Genomic DNA, 22675 nt, shown 5'->3' with positions numbered 1-22675 from the left:
TCCTTTCCAGTGGTGGGTTTCAAAAATTGTTCGAACCTACTCTGTGGGTGTGGCCTCCTTTGTGGAGTGGCTTGCCACCTATGTGACCGGATGGGAGTGGCTTGCCACCCATGTGACCGGATATGAAGATACCGACGACACTTGTCAGAACCACCTTAAATTATCTCACACACAGCACTGGTATGAATAAGAATATGATGTAAACTTGTTTTTTAAAAGGCGTCTTTGGTTTGCGTTAAAACAACTTCAACACACGCAATGTTCTGATTGCACCACAAACACAGTAGTCATCCTTACCTTTCAGAGGCACTGAGTTTTATAAATATGAGCATGATAGTGTAGAATAATCATATCCAAGAATCAGTAGTGAGTTTCAAAAAAATTTGGAACCTCTTCTGTAGGTGTGGCCTGCTTTCTGGGTCCACTGGTGGAACTTCTTCTAACCGGTTCGGTAGATTTGATGAACCGGTTCTACTGAATAGGTGCGAACTGGTAGGAACCCACCTCTGTTCCTTTCGTATCTCATAGAAGCTCGAAACCCAGCATCTGCTCTTTCCATCAGCCCCTTTCTCTACCTCAGCGGTTCTCAACCTGTGGGTTGAGACCCCTTTTAGGGTTGAATGACCCTTTCACAGGGGTCGCTGAGACCAGCACAACTCTAAAGTTTAGACTCCACCTCGCGTTCCTTGAAATCCCTGCGGATGGGCTACAGAATGGCCACGCAGAGCGTCGCCGCGGCTCCACGCCGTAAAAAACATACATGCATGCGCTCACCCCATACCATTAGCCTCGGAGACTTTGTAATGGAGGAAAAGTGTTCCTGCAAGGGAGGAAGGGCCTTAGGTCCTGCTCCGGGCTGTAATTGTGCGGGGCGTGCGTGCCGCTATGTTTTCTATGCCACTGCCAGGTACTTTTAACTATATCTAAGTCCACAACCAGACCTGTCATCAAGAGCCAAGCTCAATTGGCCCCATTTACACAATGAAAACCTGCTTGCTAAAAGTACCATATTGCCATGCAAGATAACAATTTTAAAAATGATACCAGTGGAATTATTATTAGAAATAAAATGTAACAGAGAAAATGATATGTATGGAAATATAAAGTTGGGTTTCCTGAAATGCCACCCCGAGAACCCATCAGATAAAGTAAATAAGCAAGGGCAACAATGGAAAGGAGGAAAGATGAGGAGGGAAAGGAAGAAAAGGTAAAGCAGAGGGAGTAAAGGAGGGGAATCAAGAGTAGGAGAGAGGGTAAGAGGGAGGAGAAGAGAGGAGGAGGGGAGGAAAGAGAGGGGAAGAAGAAGGGAGGAAGGAGGAGGACGAGGGAAAGGAAGAAAGGGTAAAAACAGAGGAAGTAAAGGAGGGGAAGTAAGAGTAGGAGAGAGGGTAAGAAGGAGGAGAAGAGAAGGAGGAGAGGAAAGAGAGGGGAAGAAGAAGGGAGAAAGGAGAGGAGGAAAGAAGAAGCAGAGAAGGGAAATAGAGAAGATAGAAGGAGCAAGGTTGTTGCACAATAAAATGTGGTGGCAAGAAAGTGACCCAAACTGTATTCTATATATTTGTAAGAAAATAATGATAAATGATAATGATGTAATTAATGGTAATTATGAGAGTGTATATTTGTGAATGAACTTGAAAGAGAAAATAAAAAACTTTTTTAAAAAAAAATTAAAAATAAACAATGCACGACATTTGCCCAATAAATTAAGGTTAAACTTACCACCACCACCAAGGTTAAGAGCACTCCTGCAAACAACTCCAAACCAGGTTGAAGATCCATCCAGGCAGGGTAAGCAAGTTTGTGAATGCAGCTGCAGGAAACTTAGTTAAGGAGGCTGTGGGAATAAAGCCACTGTGTGTCTCTGTGTATGTGTGTGTATGATTATATAGCAGCTGAGGTTTTCCAGCCTCCAGGATGTGATTCTTTTCAAACCCAAAATTTAGGAGCAGACAAGTTGTTGGCTGCCTCTATAAAGAAGATGTGGAGACTCTAGTCTAGAAAAAGTGCAGAGAAGAGCAATCAAGAGGATTAGGGGACTGGAAGCTCAAACATATGAAGAACAGTTGCAGGGACTGGGTATGTCTGGCTGAATGAAAAGAAGGACTTAAGGGTGATATGATAGCAGTCTTCCAATATCAATATCTACATAACGATTCATAGCAGTAGCAAAAGTACAGTTATAGAATAGCAATGAAAATGTTTTTATGGTTGGGGGTCACCACAACATGAGGAACTGTATTAAAGGGTCGCGGCATTAGGAAGGTTGAGAACGACTGCTCTACCTGGTCAGTTTTGATAACAAAGTTCACACTTGCAAATTCTAAAACGATGGGTGAATTTTCAGTCTGCAAGACATAAGCAGGAAAAACACAACGGGTAACTCCTTGATCTCAACTATACCTTGATCATCACTTCACAAGGCACACAGCTCAAGAATACACTTTATATAGATTTTTAAAGAGATGAGCATAACCTCCTAAAAATTATTCTGCTAGCAGTTTATATTTAGATTTCTATGGTTTTCTAATCATTTTAATAATTGCATTTTTATAAGTGATCCATGCACACGATGTATGGAGCTCCTTCTGGAGGAATCAGAAATTGGAAAATGAACCACTACTGAAGGGCAGGAATGGATGGGTTGGTGCATGGCTCTGAGTCCCTTAACAATCAGAGGCAACACAAAAGGTCTTGTTAGCAGTGGCCACGTTCTAACTGTGATAATCATAGAATTTTATTGGACCTCTATCTAAATTATTCCCAGATATGCCAAACTTACCTGCATGAAGCTGAGAATGTTTTCCTGATATGTCTGTTGGAGAAGCCAATGGATCCAACTATATCGGAGCCTTGTTTTTCCCCGAATAAAGTGTCCACATCCCTGTTTCAAATTATGCAGCCTCAGTTCCCTGTGGGAGCACTTAGATTAAATTATCCCTTTTGGTGATATGAATTGGAAATATTATTAACATTTTACTAAACATTTTTTCCTAAATTCCCCAAAGGGAATTTCATCTGGGAAAAGAAAGAGGAGAAGCACCCCAAGGCTTCCTGAACCTCCCAGGTAAACAGTTAGAAGTTACCTGCAATCATCAGTTTCTCAGGCCATCTTGGGAAAAATAGCTTTGAAATATACATTTGATCACAGTGAACTATTTCAATTATTATCATTATTTATTTACTGACAGGTTTATGAAAATTACAAAAAAAGGAAAACAAAAAAGATACATTATTTTTGAATTAATGAAATTGTCTTTTCAAAAACAGAAATATTATATATTCAAGATTGTCCAAGATACTAGGGAGGCATCCAGGAGCCTTACCCTACACATTGCTGGATTGAGGCACTGTTTCTTAAGTTGGATACCAGGAGAGGTCAGTTAGAACTGTTGCTGTTATATCAGCCTCCCTGCTATGTAGCAATCTGAGCTCCTTGATTCCATAGCTGAGCTGGTGGTAGACCTCCCTGAACTTATGATGCTGGGAGATTTCAACCTGCCATCTCTAGGTAAGGAGTCAGAGGTAGCTCCATTGCATGGAGCTAAACCATCCAGGCCCAACTCATGTGATTGGGTCTGGGTGGTGGTTAAGTTCTCTTAGAAGGAGTGGCCTGCTGGTTCTTAAAAAGATGGTGGTGCACCCTTTCCTGGAAGTAACATAATTCAATCCAAGTTGTCTGGACATTCTCCAATCTTTTCTTTTTAGAGAAGGTGGTAGAGAGAGTGGCCACATAGCAGCTCCAGAGAACCCTGAATGAAGCAGATTATCCAGATCCATTCTGCTGTAGTTCAGAAAAAGGGAGTTTCCTACCAGTTTGGACCGGTTCGGCTGAATAGGTAATGGCTTGACGGCCTGGGTCGCTGGAACCGGCAGTGACCAGGCCTGCCACACCTCAGAATTGATTCTCCGGTTGCTCACCCTGCCTACCCAGTAACTCCTCACCTCCTGGGCAGCTTCTCTGCCTAAGCTGCCTTTCCTGCCTATGCTGCCATGTGGTGCCTGCCCTGCGCCCCACCTGAGTTGCCTCCTCCTGCCTACAGGTAAGTCTCGCTAGCCCACCCCACCCAGGAGCTTGCTGCACCCCCGGGGTTGCAACCTTACCTTCCCCTACCCCTTCCGGGATTCATGAGCCCCATTTTCAGTCCCAGGAGGCTTCAGGGAGGCTTGCTGGGCCCAAAATAGGCGTGGGGGGGCCCTGGGAAACCCCCGTGCCTATTTTAAGCCCCAGGAGGCTTCAGGCAGGCTTGCTGGGCCCAAAATAGGTCTTTGGAGTGGTGTCTAGCAAGCCTCCCTGCAGCCCCTGGGAGCAAAAACGGGAGAAAGAAAGAAATCCTCATCATTTGGATATCCCCAAATGCATGGATCAGAGGTCTGCAAATTTGGCAACTTTAAGACTTGTGTACTTCAACTCCCAGAATTCAGCTCTGCTGGCTGGAGAATTTTGGTTGTTGAAATCCAGAAGTCTTAAAGTTGCCAAGTTTGAAGACCTCTGGCATGGAGCTTGAGTTGAGAGCTTATTGAAAGTGTAGTGAAAGTGCTATTCTTGCTCAGGCTAAGCTAATCAATAGTGGAGCTCTAAGAATGCCAGTTGATCAGTGGACATGTTCTTAATTTTAAAATGTCTGGCTTTTCTTCCTCCTACCAAAAATCTTCTGGGGTTCTTCATAGAAAAGGAGAAAGGAGGGGAGGGAGGGAAGGAATGGAGAAAGAAGAAAGGGAAGTGAAAGTGAATAAGATATGGATGGATGGATGGATGGATAGAGGAAGGGAGAAAAAGGAGAGGAAGGAAGGACCACAAACCTGGCACTAGACATAGCTTCAGAGGATTCTTTGAAACAGCAGAGCAATCCAGGGTTGGAAGGGACCCCAGAGGTCATCTAGTCCAACCCCCCGCTCCAGCAGGAGACCTTATATCATCTTGGTTATTTTGGTGCCTCTAACACAGAGGAGAAATTCCCAGAAATCCCCAGGCATTGCCAACCTCTCCCCCCACCAGTAAAAAAAAAACCTAGAGCAAAAACATAATGCAGTATTAAAAAGAATAGAAAAGGGGGCTGCTGTGTCTTGTTTAATGGACTGCTAAACTGGCAAAATGGATGGCTAAATTGACCACATCCACCCAGTCACATGACCACCAAGCCCCTCCCAACTGGTTGCATGACTGCCAAGCCACACCCACAAAATAAACCACGCCCACAGAACCGCTAGTAAAAGTTTTTTAAACCAACCACTGGGTTCTGACCAGGGTTGGGGCATGAGACAGCATTGATTGCATTCATGGGTGACCTCTGGTGACAGCAGCATGGAGGTGGAACATCCATCGCGGTTCTTCTTGACCAGTGCACAATCTTGGGATCCTCTTACTTTTTTTTTGAAAAGTTTTTTTTATTTTAATTGAACAAAAACACACAAAAAAGAAACATCCTTCATTACATCTTATAGTAAGCGTGTCGATTGGTTACAGATAACTTTTGTGCATTTCTTCCACAGTCATTACTTATAGTTCATATTAGATTATACACTTTAAGTCAAAAATCTTTGTATATCTTACTATCAATTTACCACAATTCTCATTTGACTACAATTACTTGAACATGCTTTTACCTCAAATCATTCATACTTAAAGACACAACCACATAATGGAATTCATTAGCTATTTCAAAAAATCCTCCAATAATATTACACCTTTATGACATCTTTTAAGTAAAAGTCAATTAATAAAGTTTTTAAACGGTCCCCTCCCCCCCCAACTGACTGTTTAGAATTTATATCCAAGTTACTTTTGCCAATACCATAGCATGTATACATTGTTAAAAATTTGCATTGACATTTCCTTGTTGTTATTATAATTGGCTAAAAATCATTTACTATTTATGTCCCATCTCCTCTTGTCAGACCCCCCGAAAAAAACTCTTACATCTTTATAACAAGATTTAAATAAAAATTTGTTAATAAAATTGATGGGTCTTTTTCCCAAGTCACAATTTGGAATTTATATCCAAATTTCTTTTACTAGTTTGCCAGTACTTGTATATACCATTAAACTGTATCCATTATCATTTCATTATTGTTATTATAGTTAATTATTTGTTAACAAATAAACATTTAATAACAATCTAAAACAATCTAAGAGTTACTAAATTCCTACTTATTAATCACAAAAATCAACTAATTTTTTTATTATCAACTTTCATTATCAACCTGTATCTTTCCAGTAACAAAACAGTCTTATCTCTCTTGCCAATTGTGGTGTCAGTCTTCTTTTTATCTCCTTTATAAGGTTTTTATAGACTTCTCTATGCACTTTGCTGCTTGAAGGATCTCTCAGGTAATCTTGTTGTCCACCAGCTGCTACTAAAATTAGCTTGTCTTTGGTTGTCAATCTTGCTTCTGAAAAAATGTCTCTTATTAAGTCCATCATCATTATCACTTTTTTTCTTCTGTATCCTGGAATCTGGGGTAGAATTCCTTTTTCCATATTCCCTTCTTTCCACTTTCACCCACATTTGCTCCATTAATAAATTCATCTATTGTCTTATCTTTATCTTCTATATCTTCATTCTCCCCTTTAATTTTTGGTGCTCCAACCCCATCATCTTTTGCTGTGAGGAAGACTTGTCTTTCCAACTTCTTCTCAATTCTCCCATATCCTTCCAATAGATTTTGAATTCCAGCCAAGATATTTTGGAATTTTAAGGTTTCCTCCTCTGAATATTGATCCATGTGCCCAAAACAGAAGAAAGAAAGAAAAACTAATAGTCACTGCCACTCTAGCCTTCCAGGCCTCTTTTATTTTTTATTTTAGATTAACTTGAACACAAGTTATTTTATGCTCTTCAAAGGAGAAGGGTTCTGTTTTTCCCCCTTTCTTTCCCCTGCCAAAATACATCTCAAAGGCACCTGTGAAAACAATACATGCCCTTGGCTCTTTATCAGTTTCTGTAAACAAGTTACAAACCTTTCAGCTACAAAGTCAGTGAAATCAAAGAAGGAAAGACAAGAGATACGTTGTTTCAAAAACTCCAGCCTCTGACCTCCAAATGGTAGTGTGCTACTTTTCACTTTCTAATATTTATCTCTGGCTTATAGGAAACAAAGTTCTTTAGATTTCTTTTAGTGAAATGTAATAACAAGTAATAGGAAGAATTGTTAAAATAAGAAGGAAGGTTTTAATTCAGAAGTCAAAAAATAAAGCAACAAAAAGCAGAAGAAAAAACTTTGGTTAAAACATAGATCTACTGGATTGGGAAAGAATTTGGAACACAAATTATAAACTAACACGATCAGCAGCACTTGAAGAAAATATATACAAAATGTTTTATCGTTGGCATTTATCACCAACAAGATTGGCTAAAATGTACCCAAACATGAAGCTGACCTGCTGGAAGTGTAAAAAAGGTACAAGGGATTTATTGTCACATATAGTGGACGTGCCCGGAAACACAAAAATATTGGATAAAAATTTGGAAATGGGTGCAAGAAATTACAGGAGAACAGATAAAATACAAACTCAAAATCTTTCTACTGGGAATAATCAAAGGGAAATATACAAAAAAATTAAGTACATATTAACACATCTGCTAACTACAGCTAGAATAGCATTTGCCCAATGCTGGAAACAAAATAATATCCCCACGGATGAATTAGTGATAAAAAAAACCTTTGGATTGTGCAGAGATGGACAAATTAACACTGAAGTTAAAAGATAAAGAAGAGTCGGTATATTATGAAATTAACAATGGGTACAAGTGGCTGCAAAACAAGAATAAAATTAATTAAGCCAAAAAACAAGATATATAAATATATATAGAACTGTGTATAAAGTGTGTAAATATAGAAGTGAAATATTATATACATGTACAGGTATGATGACATAACAATGTTGGTGTAATGACTGTAAAGTGTTGTAGAAGGGAAAAAATAAAAAAGCAGAAGAAAAAAATCAATCCGTTCACTTTAAGAGGAGAAATGAAAAACATTGCGAGCACTTCAATCCACAAAGAAGAGTTACAAAGGAAAAAAAGCTTTCTAAAGCAATCCAATTAGGGTTATTTTTGCCACTCAATTGTTTTGTTTAAGGATCTAATTTGGCTTTAAAGAAAAATGTCTTTGGGCAGTCTTTCGCAAAATAGAAAAAATATCTCACCAGATGGACTCACTTTCTCTTATCACTTCCTTCCTTCTGGAGCCGTCCCGACTTCATCAACCCGGGGGCTGCCTGTTTATAGCTGGGTTGAAGCACTTCCCTTTGGTCGATCAGAGATTTTCTGATGTCCCTGAGACCAGCAAGCTTTGTCTTCCTGATCATCATCTCTACGGGACAGTTTAGGTCTCAAAGGATCATCCAGCAGCAAAAGTGTCAATGGGGGTCTTGGAGTATTGAGACCGCACATTGTGACATAGCAACGTGGCTCCTCCTTCTACCGGGACTCTCTTACTTTTGTACTTCCTCCTCAACAAGCAAGTGGCAGCTCTAGGTAGGAGCGTCTTTGCACACTTTTGGGTGGTACACCAATTGCATCCATTCCCCTGCTGACTCATATCATTGTAACCTCTCATTTCAATTATTATAACATGCTCTACATGGGGCTACCTCTGAAGGGCATTTAGAAACTTGAAGTGCTAAAGAATGTGGCTGTGGGGGTATAAATGGTGCCAAATATACAGCATACATATAACACCATTTCCATGTGAGCTGCACTGATTACTGGTGTGCTTTCAGGTGCCATTCAACGTGATAATTAGCTTGGTACCTGATTACCTGAGAGATAACCTTTCTCCAAGAGACTTTACCCATCCAATGTAATGCAGCAAATTGTTCATGACATAGATCCTGTCAGACAAAAATTGTCAGCTGGTAGTCATGTTTTTGCTGCAATGGCCCCTGATCTAGGGAATATCCTTCCTTCAGAGATTAGAATGGCCTCAACCCTTTTAAACCTTCATAAGGACTCAGTTTTGAGTCAATGCAGTTGAGGCTGGTACACATTCTTAAATAATTACATCAGTGCAGGAACACAAATGTGAACATGACTGTGAGAAGGACTCTAAGAGAACACTCCAATACACGTTTATCATCATGCCTGCTGTGTTTCCATTCTATTTCCTTTATAGTTAACCATGTTTTGAAATGCTTTCAGGTAGGAAAAGGGACTGGGAAGATGGACATATGGAAAACAATTCACCCCAAGCAAAATCAATAGGTTTTGAAGATGGCTCCGTTAACCTTCTAGGAAGGAAGGAAAGAAGGCAGGAAGTAAGGAAGCAGGCAGGCAGGCAGGCAACACACCAGCAGGGGCTTAATTTATTATCTGAAATCTACTCTGGAGAAAGACAGTATCAGTGACATTCATTTAGATGATGTGACTCTCTCCCAGACTTTCTTGAAGGCTGCCTTCACATCTTTGTTGCGTAAACTATAAATGAAAGGGTTAACCAGAGGGCCAATTATGGTATAGAACAAAGCATTTGCCTTGTTCCAATTCGGGGTGTTTTGAGATTTGGGTCTGCAATACATGATGAGAATGGAACCATAGAATAGGGTAACTGACACCAGGTGGGCCAAGCAAGTGAAGAAGGCTTTGCGTCTCCCTGCGGATGAATGGATACGAATGATGGCTCTTACAATACCAATATAGGAGCTCAGGATGATAGCTGAGGTTACCAACCAATTGCAACCTATGAGAGCAGTCAGAATGACTTCATAGAACCCTATATCATCACAGGACATTTTCAGAAGAGGCAGCACATCACAAAAGTAATGATTGATAACATTGTTCCCACAAAATTGTAGGCGGAAAGTGTTACTGATATGTGCATTGGCATTGGCAAAGCCAGCTGCATAAGCTCCTACCACGAGCTGCATGCAGAGCTTCTTGGGCATGGCAGTGGTATAAAGAAGTGGGTTGCAAATGGCCACATAGCGGTCATAGGCCATGAAGGCCAGTAGGAAGCATTCACTGTAGGCCAAGCCAGCAGAGAAGAACAATTGTGCTGCACAACCAGCTATGGACATGTGGTTGTTCTTGGATACACAGTCAAACAAGATCCGAGGAGTGTAGACCGAGGAGTACCAGATGTCCAAGAAGGAAAGGCTGCCCACAAAGAAGTACATGGGTGTGTGCAAGCGGGAGTCTAGGTAGATAAGGGCCATGAGGCCCAGGTTCCCAGTCAGTGTAATGGTGTAGGAGACCAAGAACAGCACAAAGAAGATTATTTGTAGAAATGGATCTGTTGTAAATCCAACAAGGACAAAATCCGTAACAAGTGTCCGATTGCTTTCCACTCCTGTCATTTTCATAAGTATAATCTGTTTAGAAAAGAAAGAGAAATCATAATTTGACAATTTTCAGTCCCAGAATACAGAATTTGTGCTATGATTTTGAAGCATGTTTTGAAAACCCCTTTGAAGTATAGTATTTGATATGCTGTTATTAACTTTTACCCAAATTGATTTGCTTCCAGTTTTTAACATTCTATACATAATTATGGGATACAGGCTTCATCCGTTCAAAAGAGACATTCAACAAGCCCAAACGTGGACAAAAAGAGCAAAACACCTCCTCACCAGAAATCAACACTCAAAGAAAAAATTATCTCAGATGGCGGCATCAATTAGAATCTTAGATTTAAATCATGGCAGAATTGGCAAAGAAATTTAACCAGCTTAAACATAGTAGGAAAAAAAAAAGCTAAGAGTAAAATTGAAAATTTTGCAAGTTGAATCTTGTTTTAATTTGTAAATAGGGCCACCATTCCATATTGATTCCTTGTATTTTCATATCGGGAACAATATGGAATACATGAGAAACAAATGGAATTAGATAAAATATTATTAGGAACGGGAAGAAAAATGATTACTAGATTATATTATTTTCGTTTAAGATATAAAATGGAGGAAAAGATGGTAAAGAAGACGATGATTAGCAGGGGAAGAAATTTTGGCCATAATATAGAGTTAGAAAAAGGGGATAAATTATGGGAAAGTAGCCTACAAAGAAAACCTTTATAAAATGTTTTATAGATGGCATTTGCCTCTATAAAACAGTAACCTACAAAGAAAACTTCTATAAAATGTTTTATAGATGGCATTTGCCTCTAGCAAGATTGGTGAAAATGTACCCAAATTTATCCCCCAAATGTTGGAGATGTAGCCACAAGTCTGGAACATTCTACCATATGTGGTGGGCGTGCCCCATCACAAGGAAATACTGGTGCAAAATTTGGAAATGGCTGGAAGAAATTACAGAGCAAAAAATAGAATTGAAACCAGAAGCATTATTATTTGGACTATTGGACCAAAAATGGATAAATAGTCTGAATACATAATCATACACATACTCACTGCAGCTAGGATTGCTTTCGCATAAAACTGGAAAAAATCAATTCAACCGCAGATGAAACAATAATTAGAAAAGTACTTGAATGTGCAGAGATGGACAAAATGACAATAGAACTAAAAGAAAGAGAAGAATCAGATTTTTATAAAATATGGAATAAAATTTATAAGTGGATAGAAAACAGAAGCCAAAACATAAAATAGAGAATGTAACTATATGGTGATATAAATAATCAATATTATTATAAGTGTTAGCACTACTGTTGTTATATTATAGGACAAGGTTAAAGTAATAGGAAGGCAATGGAGAATGGAGAATTATAAAGACTAAACAGAAAAGCTGATACAGAAGGCTGTATAATTACTTTATATTGCTATGTATGTTTTGTGTTTTGTTTCTTCTTGTGGTATTTTTCTTTCTGTTTTAAAGATTAAAACATTCAGAGGGAGGAGCCGAAGTCGCGACGACACAACGTGCAATCTCAATGCTCTGAGATCGCATCAACACTTTTGCCTTGGGATGGTCCAAACAGACCTAAACCATCCCGTAGAGACAATGAACAAGAAGAATCCATCTTGCTAATCACAGGGACATCGCAAAGTCTCTGATTGATCCAACAGAAGCTCCTCAAGCCAGTGACAAAAAATCCAGCCAAATGACTGATGAAGTCAGGGTGGCTCCAAAATGGAAGGATATGGAAAGAGAAAGTGTTTTCAGTTGGTGAGGAATTTTTACTGTTTACTGACTGCCTATAAAAAAAACCTTAAAATTAGTTTAAACTGGAGAACAGAAGAAATAAGCGGCGGAATTAAATTTGGACTGGTTTTGAACAGTGGGTTATCTTATTTTTTAAATGTTATTTTTACGGATGGAATTTATGCAAGCCTTTTAAAACGAACGGATTAAGTTTCCTTCTATTTTTTTTCTTTGACTATTCTCTGTAATCTATGGACTAAACTCTCCTTTTTCATTATTGTGGCTGTTTTTCTAACTTATTTAAGAATCGGAACTTTTTAAACTTAAAATACAAAAAGATACAAAAAGAAACAAATAAATGGTAATATTGTAATGCTGCTACTCGGAGGCTAGAGGTTTGTGTATTGGAAACAAAATACTTTTTTCACTGATTATCCCGGCTTGGCACTTCAAGGACTCCCAGCTGGTTTATAGAGAGTGATAAGAAGAAGAAGAAAAGCACACAGATGTTCCTTTGAAGTAGATTTTTAACCAGAGAAAGGTGAAATGTTATTGTGATGCTTAATTCTGTTAAAACCTTCTAAGCTAGAGTAGCAGTGTTTGTCAGCTGGAAATCATGGCACAATTTCAACACCAGAAAGAAGTTTTAAATCTGCAAAAGATATTCTCAGAAATACAGAAATTATCAAATACAAGTGAGGGGATAGAGAAGAAGTTGGATTACTTAGTGCATCTAAGAGTAAAATATGACGAAGAAGTTGAAGATGTTCATGAAATGGAAAAAGTGGTGGTTAAAATCCAAAAAAATCGAAGAGGAAATGAATATAAAGAAATTAAAATTGTTGATATTTATGGTGATTGGTTTGTTTCTGAAAACAGAAAGAGTGAAATACTGAAAGAGGAATTAAATGAAGGGGAAACCTACCCCAGATGGTAAGATACAGAAGAGGAAAAAAATAAAAGAATTTATGGATTTAAAGAGAGAAATTTTATTAGCAATAGTTTTGATAATACCACCGACAATCAAAGATAAGCTGATTAAGGAAACAGAAGAAGGGCATCAAAATTACATGAGAGAACTTATAAGCAAAGAGTTGCTAAGAGGAGTCCATACAAAGATGACTAAGGAGATGATTAGAGGACTAACGCCACAAATGGCAGAAGATATGACACTGTTTTGTTACTGGAAAGGTACAGGTTGATAGATGGAAGAGTATAATTTAAAACTAGCTAAACTTAGTGAAATTTAGTGATAATAGATATAGTTAAATAAATAATTGATAATGATAATGTATACAATGTGTAATGTTATGATAAGTAATAACTGGATATGAATATAAAGGTTAATAATAATAATAAAAAAGAATTAAGTTAGATTCAGTTAAGTCTTGATTACTAGGGAGGGAAATGATATGATGCAGGATACTGTCAAATAAAGGAGGAATAATGATAATAACACACACACACATATGTACAATATAAGGAAATGAGATGTAAATTGTAAACAGTGATTTGGAAAGAAGGATAGAAAACTTTGTTATTAAATATTATGGATGTTTAGCTAGAATAGGACATAAGGATTTAGTGTCATTGGAGGATTTTAGAAATAATAAATGAAATGACAGTATGTGGTTATGTATTAAATCTTGGTATATTAAACCACTATAGTCAAATGAAAATGAAGGTATGATGACGGTAGCATGTATAAATATCTGAGTTAAAATACTTGAGTTAATATGAATTATGCTTGATCACTGTGGAAGAGATGCACGAAAGTCTTTTGTAACCAACTGATACACTTTCTACAGTATGTAAAGAAGGAAGATTCTTTGTGTTGTGTTTGTTTTGAAAATAAAAAATAAAAAACTTTTAAAAAAAGATTAAAACATTCAATAAATTCAATAAAAATCATTATTAAAAAACAAAAGTTTTGCAAGTTGTGGTAGAGAGAGATGGACTAGCTTTTCCCATTCTCAGATTATACTATGGAGGAAACTGTCTGCCATGGATAAGAGAATGGATAACATTTTTAGTAGCAGAATATCAAGTACAGAAGAAACAGGATCAGTCACAGGTATCGATAGGATAAGCAAATCAAACCAAAGAAGACAAGAATCTGAAGGGGTATATTAGATGAGAAAGCCTGTTAAATGCAAGGACTAGTCCCACAATTGCATTGCTAGCATCAGCGTCAAACACTCTCTTTCAAGGACAATTATGTTAAGAGGTATCTGATCACCTATGGAAGATGATACATATGGACTCAAGAAACAAATTGAGATGTGATAGGAATTGTATAATGAAGGAAGGAATTTAAGCCATTTATTTGTTTTAAAAAAATTAGAGAAAAAGAAATCAATTTACAAACAATTTACAAATTGTCATACAAATATGATATGAAGACAGAAACAAGGAATGATCTAATCTGTTTAGAGTTAGCCTAGCAAAGAGGAATTAAAGCTCAAATGAAAGATGATACTAACTTTTTTTAAAGTTTATCTTAGAATATCTTTGTTAAAGATTTATACCCTGTATTGATTCTGGGAAGTCGGGGGGGGGGGGAGATTGGGGTGGGTGGCGAGGGTAGGTGGAGGGAGGTAAACATTTGTAAAAGTTTTTTTCCCAAAAATTTTCAATAAAAAAAAGACAGAATCAGTTAAACATTTCATGATAATTTCACAATTTATGAAGAAATATGCTGGCAGTGGCAAGAGTCAATAGCAAAATTAACATACATAACATAGAAAGGGAATCTAAAGCACTTAGAATATGATTTTGGAAAACAAAAGCTGTTCAAAAAATAAAAAAAATTACCCCAAGAATCATAGTCCAAAACATACTATTTTTCCTATTTTATGGCCTGAAATATTTTTTTGAACAAAGTCATAGTAAATACCCGGTCACTTCTGATGATGAAGTTCGTACTTACAAATTATAAAACAATGTATGAATTTTCAGTCTGCAAGACACAGGGAGGAAAAACACAATGTGTAACTCCTTGATCTCAACTATACTTTGATCAGCATTCAACAAGGCAGGTCAAGAATATACTTTATATAGATTTTTAAACAGATCAGCATATCTTCCTTAAAATTATTCTGCTAGCAGTTTATATTTAGATTTGTATGATCTTCTAATCATTTTAATAATTCCATCTTCTAATCTTTTGCTGACCATTTAGTAATTGGGAATTCTTGCTTTATTTTATTATTTGTTGAGATAAATTCTTTTCAATGAACTCAAGAGAGCACAGCTGATTCTTCTTGGTATATTTGTGTGACAAAGAGGCAGGACAGACTGCAAGGAAGTGATGAAATTAAAAGTGAGCCAGTGAATTCCATAACTTAATGAGATATGAACTGAATTGGTACCTTTGCATTAACGATAACCATGGGAGTTTATTCCATGCCAGTTATACGCTAGTTGAATTCTCAGATTGGAAGGTTGTGCATCCTGTTACCCAATGTCTTCACTTATAAGTGATTATTACTGCAATGCTGTAATTATCTCATCTGAGGACCTTCAAAGTCCACTAAGCTTTATATACCTCTTCATCTCTATTTTATTCCTATCACTTTCATCCAGTTGATGTTCTGTTGTTTCTCTGTCACATTTCTAACGTTGAAGAAACAAACATTTTCTTCATGCATGTTCAAAATTTTCTCCCTCCAAAACTAGTTACCTGAGGGGGGCTGACTTGTCTTTTTTTCTATTTTGTGGCTCACACTTCACCCAATGCCCACCCACTGAGTGACCTCTTCTCTAGCCAGTGGAACAGCAGAAAAGATTGCCTTCTTTCCCTTATGCAACTGAACATGTTTCAGCCATGGTTTTTCCTGAGACTCATCTCATCAGGGGACTTCCACCCTTTTCTTAGATCCAGATTAGTGTCTTCATTCCTCAAAGGTGTGAACAGTTCTTTCCAGGAGCTCTGGTTAGCGCAATGGTTAGAACATAGTACTGTAGGCAAAGTCTGCCCTCAGTCTGGAGTTCAATCCTGATGGAATTTGAGGTTGACACAGCCTTCCATCCTTTGGCAAAATGAAGATCCATACTCTTGGGAGCAATATGCTGACATTGTAAACTGCCCAGAGGGTGCTATAAAGTACTCTGTGGGGTGGTATATAAGTCTGAATGCTATTGCTCTTTCCACTTCATGGAAGATGACTGTTTAAGTAATTAAACATTCCAAAGAAGTGATGTAAAAAGCTTTCTCTATCTTCTCTGGACTTTGACTTTCAATTCTTTTCTAAGGCTCTTGTCAGAGGTAGGATTGATTCCAGCTTTCCTTTAGGGAAAAAGGAAGGTGGAAGAAGTGACCGCCCTGCACTTGATGCATGGAGCTGCTTCTTGGGGAAGTGGAAATTGGAAAATGAACCACTTCTGAATACCCTCCTCTATTCACAGAAGGGCAGGAATGGATGGGTTGGTGCATGGCTCTGAGTCCCTTAACCATCAAAGGTCTTGTTAGCAGTGGCCACGTTCTAACTGTGATAATCATAGAATTTTATTGGACCTCTATCTAAATTATTCCCAGATTTGCCAAACTTACCTGCATGAAGCTGAGAATGTTTTCCTGATATGTCTGTTGGAGAAGCCAATGGATCCAACTATATCGGAGCCTTGTTTTTTCCTGAATAAAGTGTCCACATCCCTGTTTCAAATTACACAGCCTCAGTTCCCTGTGGGAGCACTTAGATTAAATTATCCCTCTTGGTGATATGCAGTGTAAATATTATTAGCATTTTACTAAACATTTTTTTCTTAAATTTCATCTGGGAAAAGAAAGAGGAGAAGCACCCCAAGGCTTCCGGAACCTCCCAGGTAAACAATTAGAAGTTACCTGCAATCATCATTTTCTCAAGCCATCTCTGGAAAAAAAACCACCTTTGAAATATACATTTGATCATAGTTAACCCTTTCAATTATTATTATTTATTTACTGAAAGTTTATGAAAATTACAAAAATGGGAAACAAAAAGGATACATTATTTTTGCATTAATAAAGTTGTCCTTTTAAAAACAGAAAAGTTATATACTCAAGATTGTCCAAGATACTTGGGAGGCATCCAGGACAGTGGTGGGTTGCCAATTTTTCTACTGCCGTTTTGGGCACACGACAGTTCTGTGCATGCACAGAAATGGCCAGCGAGTGGGCGGTGCCTCCCGCTGTTGCTACTATTGTTTTACCCGATCCAGGAGCAACCCACCTCTCATTCAGGAACCTTGCCTTACACATTGCTGGATGTGAGACACTGTTTCTTAAGTTGGATACCAGGAGAGGTCAGTTAGAACTGTTGCTGTTATACCAGCCTCCATGCTATGTAGCAATCTGAGCTCCTTGATTCCATAGCTGAGCTGGTGGTAGACCTCCCTGAGCGTATGGTGCTGGGAGATTTCAACCTGGCATCTCTAGACAAGGAGTCAGAGGTAGCTCCATTGCATGGAGCTAAACCATCCAGGCCCAACTCATGTGATTGGGTCTGGGTGGTGGTTAACTTCTCTTAGAAGGAGTGGCCTTCTGGTTCTTAAAAAGATGGTGGTGCACCCTTTCCTGGAAGTAACATAATTCAGTCCAAGTTGTCTGGACAGTCTCCAATCTTTCCTTTTTAGAGAAGGTGGTAGAGAGAGTGGCCACAGAGCAGCTCCAGAGAACCTTAGATGAGGCAGATTATCCAGATCCATTCTGTTGTAATTCAGAAAAGGCGGGTTCCTACCAGTTTGGACTGGTTCGGCTGAATAGGTAATGGCTTGGCGGCCTGGATCGCTGGAACCGGCAGTGACCCACACCTGCCACATCCCAGAACTGGTTCTCTGGTTGCTCGCCCCACCTACCCAGTCACTCTCACCTCCTGGGCAGCTTCTCTGCCTAATCTGCCTTGCCTGCCTATGCTGCCACGTGGTGCCTGCCCTGCACTCCAACTGAGCTGCCTCCTCCTGCCCACGGGCAAGTCTCACCAGCCCATCCCCTCCCAGGAGCTTGCTGCACCACCACCCCAGGCTCGCAACCTTACCTTCCCCCACCCTTTCCATGAGCCCCATTTTTGGTCCCAGGAGGCTTCAGGGAGACCTTCTGGGCCCAAAATAGGTCTTTGGAGTGGTGTCTAGCAAGCCTCCCTGCAGCCCCTGGGAGCAAAAACGGGAGAAAGAAAGAAATCCTCATCATTTGGGGATCCCCAAATGCATGGATCAGAGGTCTGCAAATTTGGCAACTTTAAGACTTGTGTACTTCAACTCCCAGAATTCAGCTCTGCTGGCCGGAGAATTTTGGTTGTTGAAATCCAGAAGTCTTAAAGTTGCCAAGTTTGAAGACCTCTGGCATGGAGCTTGAGTTGAGAGCTTATTGAAAGTGTAGTGAAAGTGCTATTCTTGCTCAGGCTAAGCTAATCAATAGTGGAGCTCTAAGAATGCCAGTTGATCAGTGGGCATGTTCTTAATTTTAAAATGTCTGGCTTTTCTTCCTCCTACCCAAAACCTTCTTGCGTTCTTCATAGAAAGGGAGAAAGGAGGGGAGGGAGGGAAGGAATGGAGAAAGAAGAAAGGGAAGTGAAAGTGAATAAGATATGGATGGATGGATGGATGGATAGAGGGAAGGAGAAAAAGGAGAGGAAGGAAGGACCACAAACCTGGCACTAGACATAGCTTCAGAGGATGCTTTGAAACAGCAGAGCAATCCAGGGTTGGAAGGGACCTCAGAGGTCATCTAGTCCAACCCCCCGCTCCAGCAGGAGACCTTATATCATCTTGGTTATTTTGGTGCCTCTAACACAGAGGAGAAATTCCAAGAAATCCCCAGGCATTGCCAACCTCTCCCCCCACCAGTAAAAAAAAAAACCTAGAGCAAAAACATAATGCAGTATTAAAAAGAATAGAAAAGGGGGCTGCTGTGTCTTGTTTAATGGACTGCTAAACTGGCAAAATGGATGGCTAAATTGACCACATCCACCCAGTCACATGACCACCAAGCCCCTCCCAACTGGTCGCATGACTGCCAAGCCACACCCACAAAATAAACCACGCCCACAGAACCGCTAGTAAAAGTTTTTTAAACCAACCACTGGGTTCTGACCAGGGTTGGGGCATGAGACAGCATTGATTGCATTCATGGGTGACCTCTGGTGACAGCAGCATGGAGGTGGAACATCCATCGCGGTTCTTGTTGACCAGTGCACAATCTTGGGATCCTCTTACTTTTTTTTTGAAAAGTTTTTTTTATTTTAATTGAACAAAAACACACAAAAAAGAAACATCCTTCATTACATCTTATAGTAAGCGTGTCGATTGGTTACAGATAACTTTTGTGCATTTCTTCCACAGTCATTACTTATAGTTCATATTAGATTATACACTTTAAGTCAAAAATCTTTGAATATCTTACTATCAATGTACCACAATTCTCATTTGACTACAATTACTTGAACATGCTTTTACCTCAAATCGTTCATCATTCACAAAAATCAACTAATTTTTATTATCAACTTTCATTATCAACCTGTATCTTTCCAGTGACAAAACAGTCTTATCTCTCTTGCCAATTGTGGTGTCAGTCTTCTTTTTATCTCCTTTATAAGGTTTTTATAGACTTCTCTATGCACTTTGCTGCTTGAAGGATCTCTCAGGTAATCTTGTTGTCCACCAGCTGCTACTAAAATTAGCTTGTCTTTGGTTGTCAATCTTGCTTCTGAAAAAATGTCTCTTATTAAGTCCATCATCATTATCACTTTTTTTCTTCTGTATCCTGGAATCTGGGGTAGAATTCCTTTTTCCATATTCCCTTCTTTCCACTTTCACCCACATTTGCTCCATTAATAAATTCATCTATTGTCTTATCTTTATCTTCTATATCTTCATTCTCCCCTTTAATTTTTGGTGCTCCAACCCCATCATCTTTTGCTGTGAGGAAGACTTGTCTTTCCAACTTCTTCTCAATTCTCCCATATCCTTCCAATAGATTTTGAATTCCAGCCAAGATATTTTGGAATTTTAAGGTTTCCTCCTCTGAATATTGATCCATGTGCCCAAAACAGAAGAAAGAAAGAAAAACTAATAGTCACTGCCACTCTAGCCTTCCAGGCCTCTTTTATTTTTTATTTTAGATTAACTTGAACACAAGTTATTTTATGCTCTTCAAAGGAGAAGGGTTCTGTTTTTCCCCCTTTCTTTCCCCTGCCAAAATACATCTCAAAGGCACCTGTGAAAACAATACATGCCCTTGGCTCTTTATCAGTTTCTGTAAACAAGTTACAAACCTTTCAGCTACAAAGTCAGTGAAATCAAAGAAGGAAAGACAAGAGATACGTTGTTTCAAAAACTCCAGCCTCTGACCTCCAAATGGTAGTGTGCTACTTTTCACTTTCTAATATTTATCTCTGGCTTATAGGAAACAAAGTTCTTTAGATTTCTTTTAGTGAAATGTAATAACAAGTAATAGGAAGAATTGTTAAAATAAGAAGGAAGGTTTTAATTCAGAAGTCAAAAAATAAAGCAACAAAAAGCAGAAGAAAAAACTTTGGTTAAAACATAGATCTACTGGATTGGGAAAGAATTTGGAACACAAATTATAAACTAACACGATCAGCAGCACTTGAAGAAAATATATACAAAATGTTTTATCGTTGGCATTTATCACCAACAAGATTGGCTAAAATGTACCCAAACATGAAGCTGACCTGCTGGAAGTGTAAAAAAGGTACAAGGGATTTATTGTCACATATGGTGGACGTGCCCGGAAACACAAAAATATTGGATAAAAATTTGGAAATGGGTGCAAGAAATTACAGGAGAACAGATAAAATACAAACTCAAAATCTTTCTACTGGGAATAATCAAAGGGAAATATACAAAAAAATTAAGTACATATTAACACATCTGCTAACTACAGCTAGAATAGCATTTGCCCAATGCTGGAAACAAAATAATATCCCCACGGATGAATTAGTGATAAAAAAAACCTTTGGATTGTGCAGAGATGGACAAATTAACACTGAAGTTAAAAGATAAAGAAGAGTCGGTATATTATGAAATTAACAATGGGTACAAGTGGCTGCAAAACAAGAATAAAATTAATTAAGCCAAAAAACAAGATATATAAATATATATAGAACTGTGTATAAAGTGTGTAAATATAGAAGTGAAATATTATATACATGTACAGGTATGATGACATAACAATGTTGGTGTAATGACTGTAAAGTGTTGTAGAAGGGAAAAAATAAAAAAGCAGAAGAAAAAAATCAATCCGTTCACTTTAAGAGGAGAAATGAAAAACATTGCGAGCACTTCAATCCACAAAGAAGAGTTACAAAGGAAAAAAAGCTTTCTAAAGCAATCCAATTAGGGTTATTTTTGCCACTCAATTGTTTTGTTTAAGGATCTAATTTGGCTTTAAAGAAAAATGTCTTTGGGCAGTCTTTCGCAAAATAGAAAAAATATCTCACCAGATGGACTCACTTTCTCTTATCACTTCCTTCCTTCTGGAGCCGTCCCGACTTCATCAACCCGGGGGCTGCCTGTTTATAGCTGGGTTGAAGCACTTCCCTTTGGTCGATCAGAGATTTTCTGATGTCCCTGAGACCAGCAAGCTTTGTCTTCCTGATCATCATCTCTACGGGACAGTTTAGGTCTCAAAGGATCATCCAGCAGCAAAAGTGTCAATGGGGGTCTTGGAGTATTGAGACCGCACATTGTGACATTGCAACGTGGCTCCTCCTTCTACCGGGACCCTCTTACTTTTGTACTTCCTCCTCAACAAGTAAGTGGCAGCTCTAGGTAGGAGCGTCTTTGCACACTTTTGGGTGGTACACCAATTGCATCCATTCCCCTGCTGACTCATATCATTGTAACCTCTCATTTCAATTATTATAACATGCTCTACATGGGGCTACCTCTGAAGGGCATTTAGAAACTTGAAGTGCTAAAGAATGTGGCTGTGGGGGTATAAATGGTGCCAAATATACAGCATACATATAACACCATTTCCATGTGAGCTGCATTGATTACTGGTGTGCTTCCAGGTGCCATTCAACGTGATAATTAGCTTGGTACCTGATTACCTGAGAGATAACCTTTCTCCAAGAGACTTTACCCATCCAATGTAATGTAGCAAATTGTGCATGACATAGATCCTGTCAGACAAAAATTGTCAGCTGGTAGTCATGTTTTTGCTGCAATGTCCCCTGATCTATGGAATATCCTTCCTTCAGAGATTAGAATGGCCTCAACCCTTTTAAACCTTCATAAGGACTCAGTTTTGAGTCAATGCAGTTTAGGCTGGTACACATTCTTAAATAATTACATCAGTGCAGGAACACAAATGTGAACATGACTGTGGGAAGGACTCTAAGAGAACACCCCAATACATGTTTATCATCATGCCTGCTGTGTTTCCATTCTATTTCCTTTATAGTGAACCACGTTTTGAAATGCTTTCAGGTAGGAAAAGGGACTGGGAAGATGGACATATGGAAAACAATTCACCCCAAGCAAAATCAATAGGTTTTGAAGATGGCTCCGTTAACCTTCTAGGAAGGAAGGAAAGAAGGCAGGAAGTAAGGAAGCAGGCAGGCAGGCAGGCAACACGCCAGCAGGGGCTTAATTTATTATCTGAAATCTACTCTGGAGAAAGACAGTATCAGTGACAT

At 38.8% G+C, this 22675-nt stretch overlaps 1 protein-coding gene across 1 annotated transcript; it reads right to left on the bottom strand.

Annotated features, from left to right (window-relative positions):
• Positions 1-9349: 9349 nt before the first annotated feature.
• LOC148049504 (olfactory receptor 9G4-like) lies at positions 9350-10300 on the bottom strand. Its single transcript, XM_087717720.1, has one exon. It carries the CDS (start codon positions 10298-10300, stop codon positions 9350-9352), a length of 951 nt encoding a protein of 316 aa, XP_087573846.1.
• Positions 10301-22675: the final 12375 nt, after the last annotated feature.

This window comes from Thamnophis sirtalis, unplaced genomic scaffold (assembly GCF_051295495.1).
Source record: "Thamnophis sirtalis isolate CommonGarterSnake01/CBP01778 unplaced genomic scaffold, rThaSir2_p1.2 scaffold_1, whole genome shotgun sequence".
NCBI lineage: Eukaryota > Metazoa > Chordata > Lepidosauria > Squamata > Natricidae > Thamnophis > Thamnophis sirtalis.
This window is presented reverse-complemented; position numbering and strand designations above follow the sequence as displayed.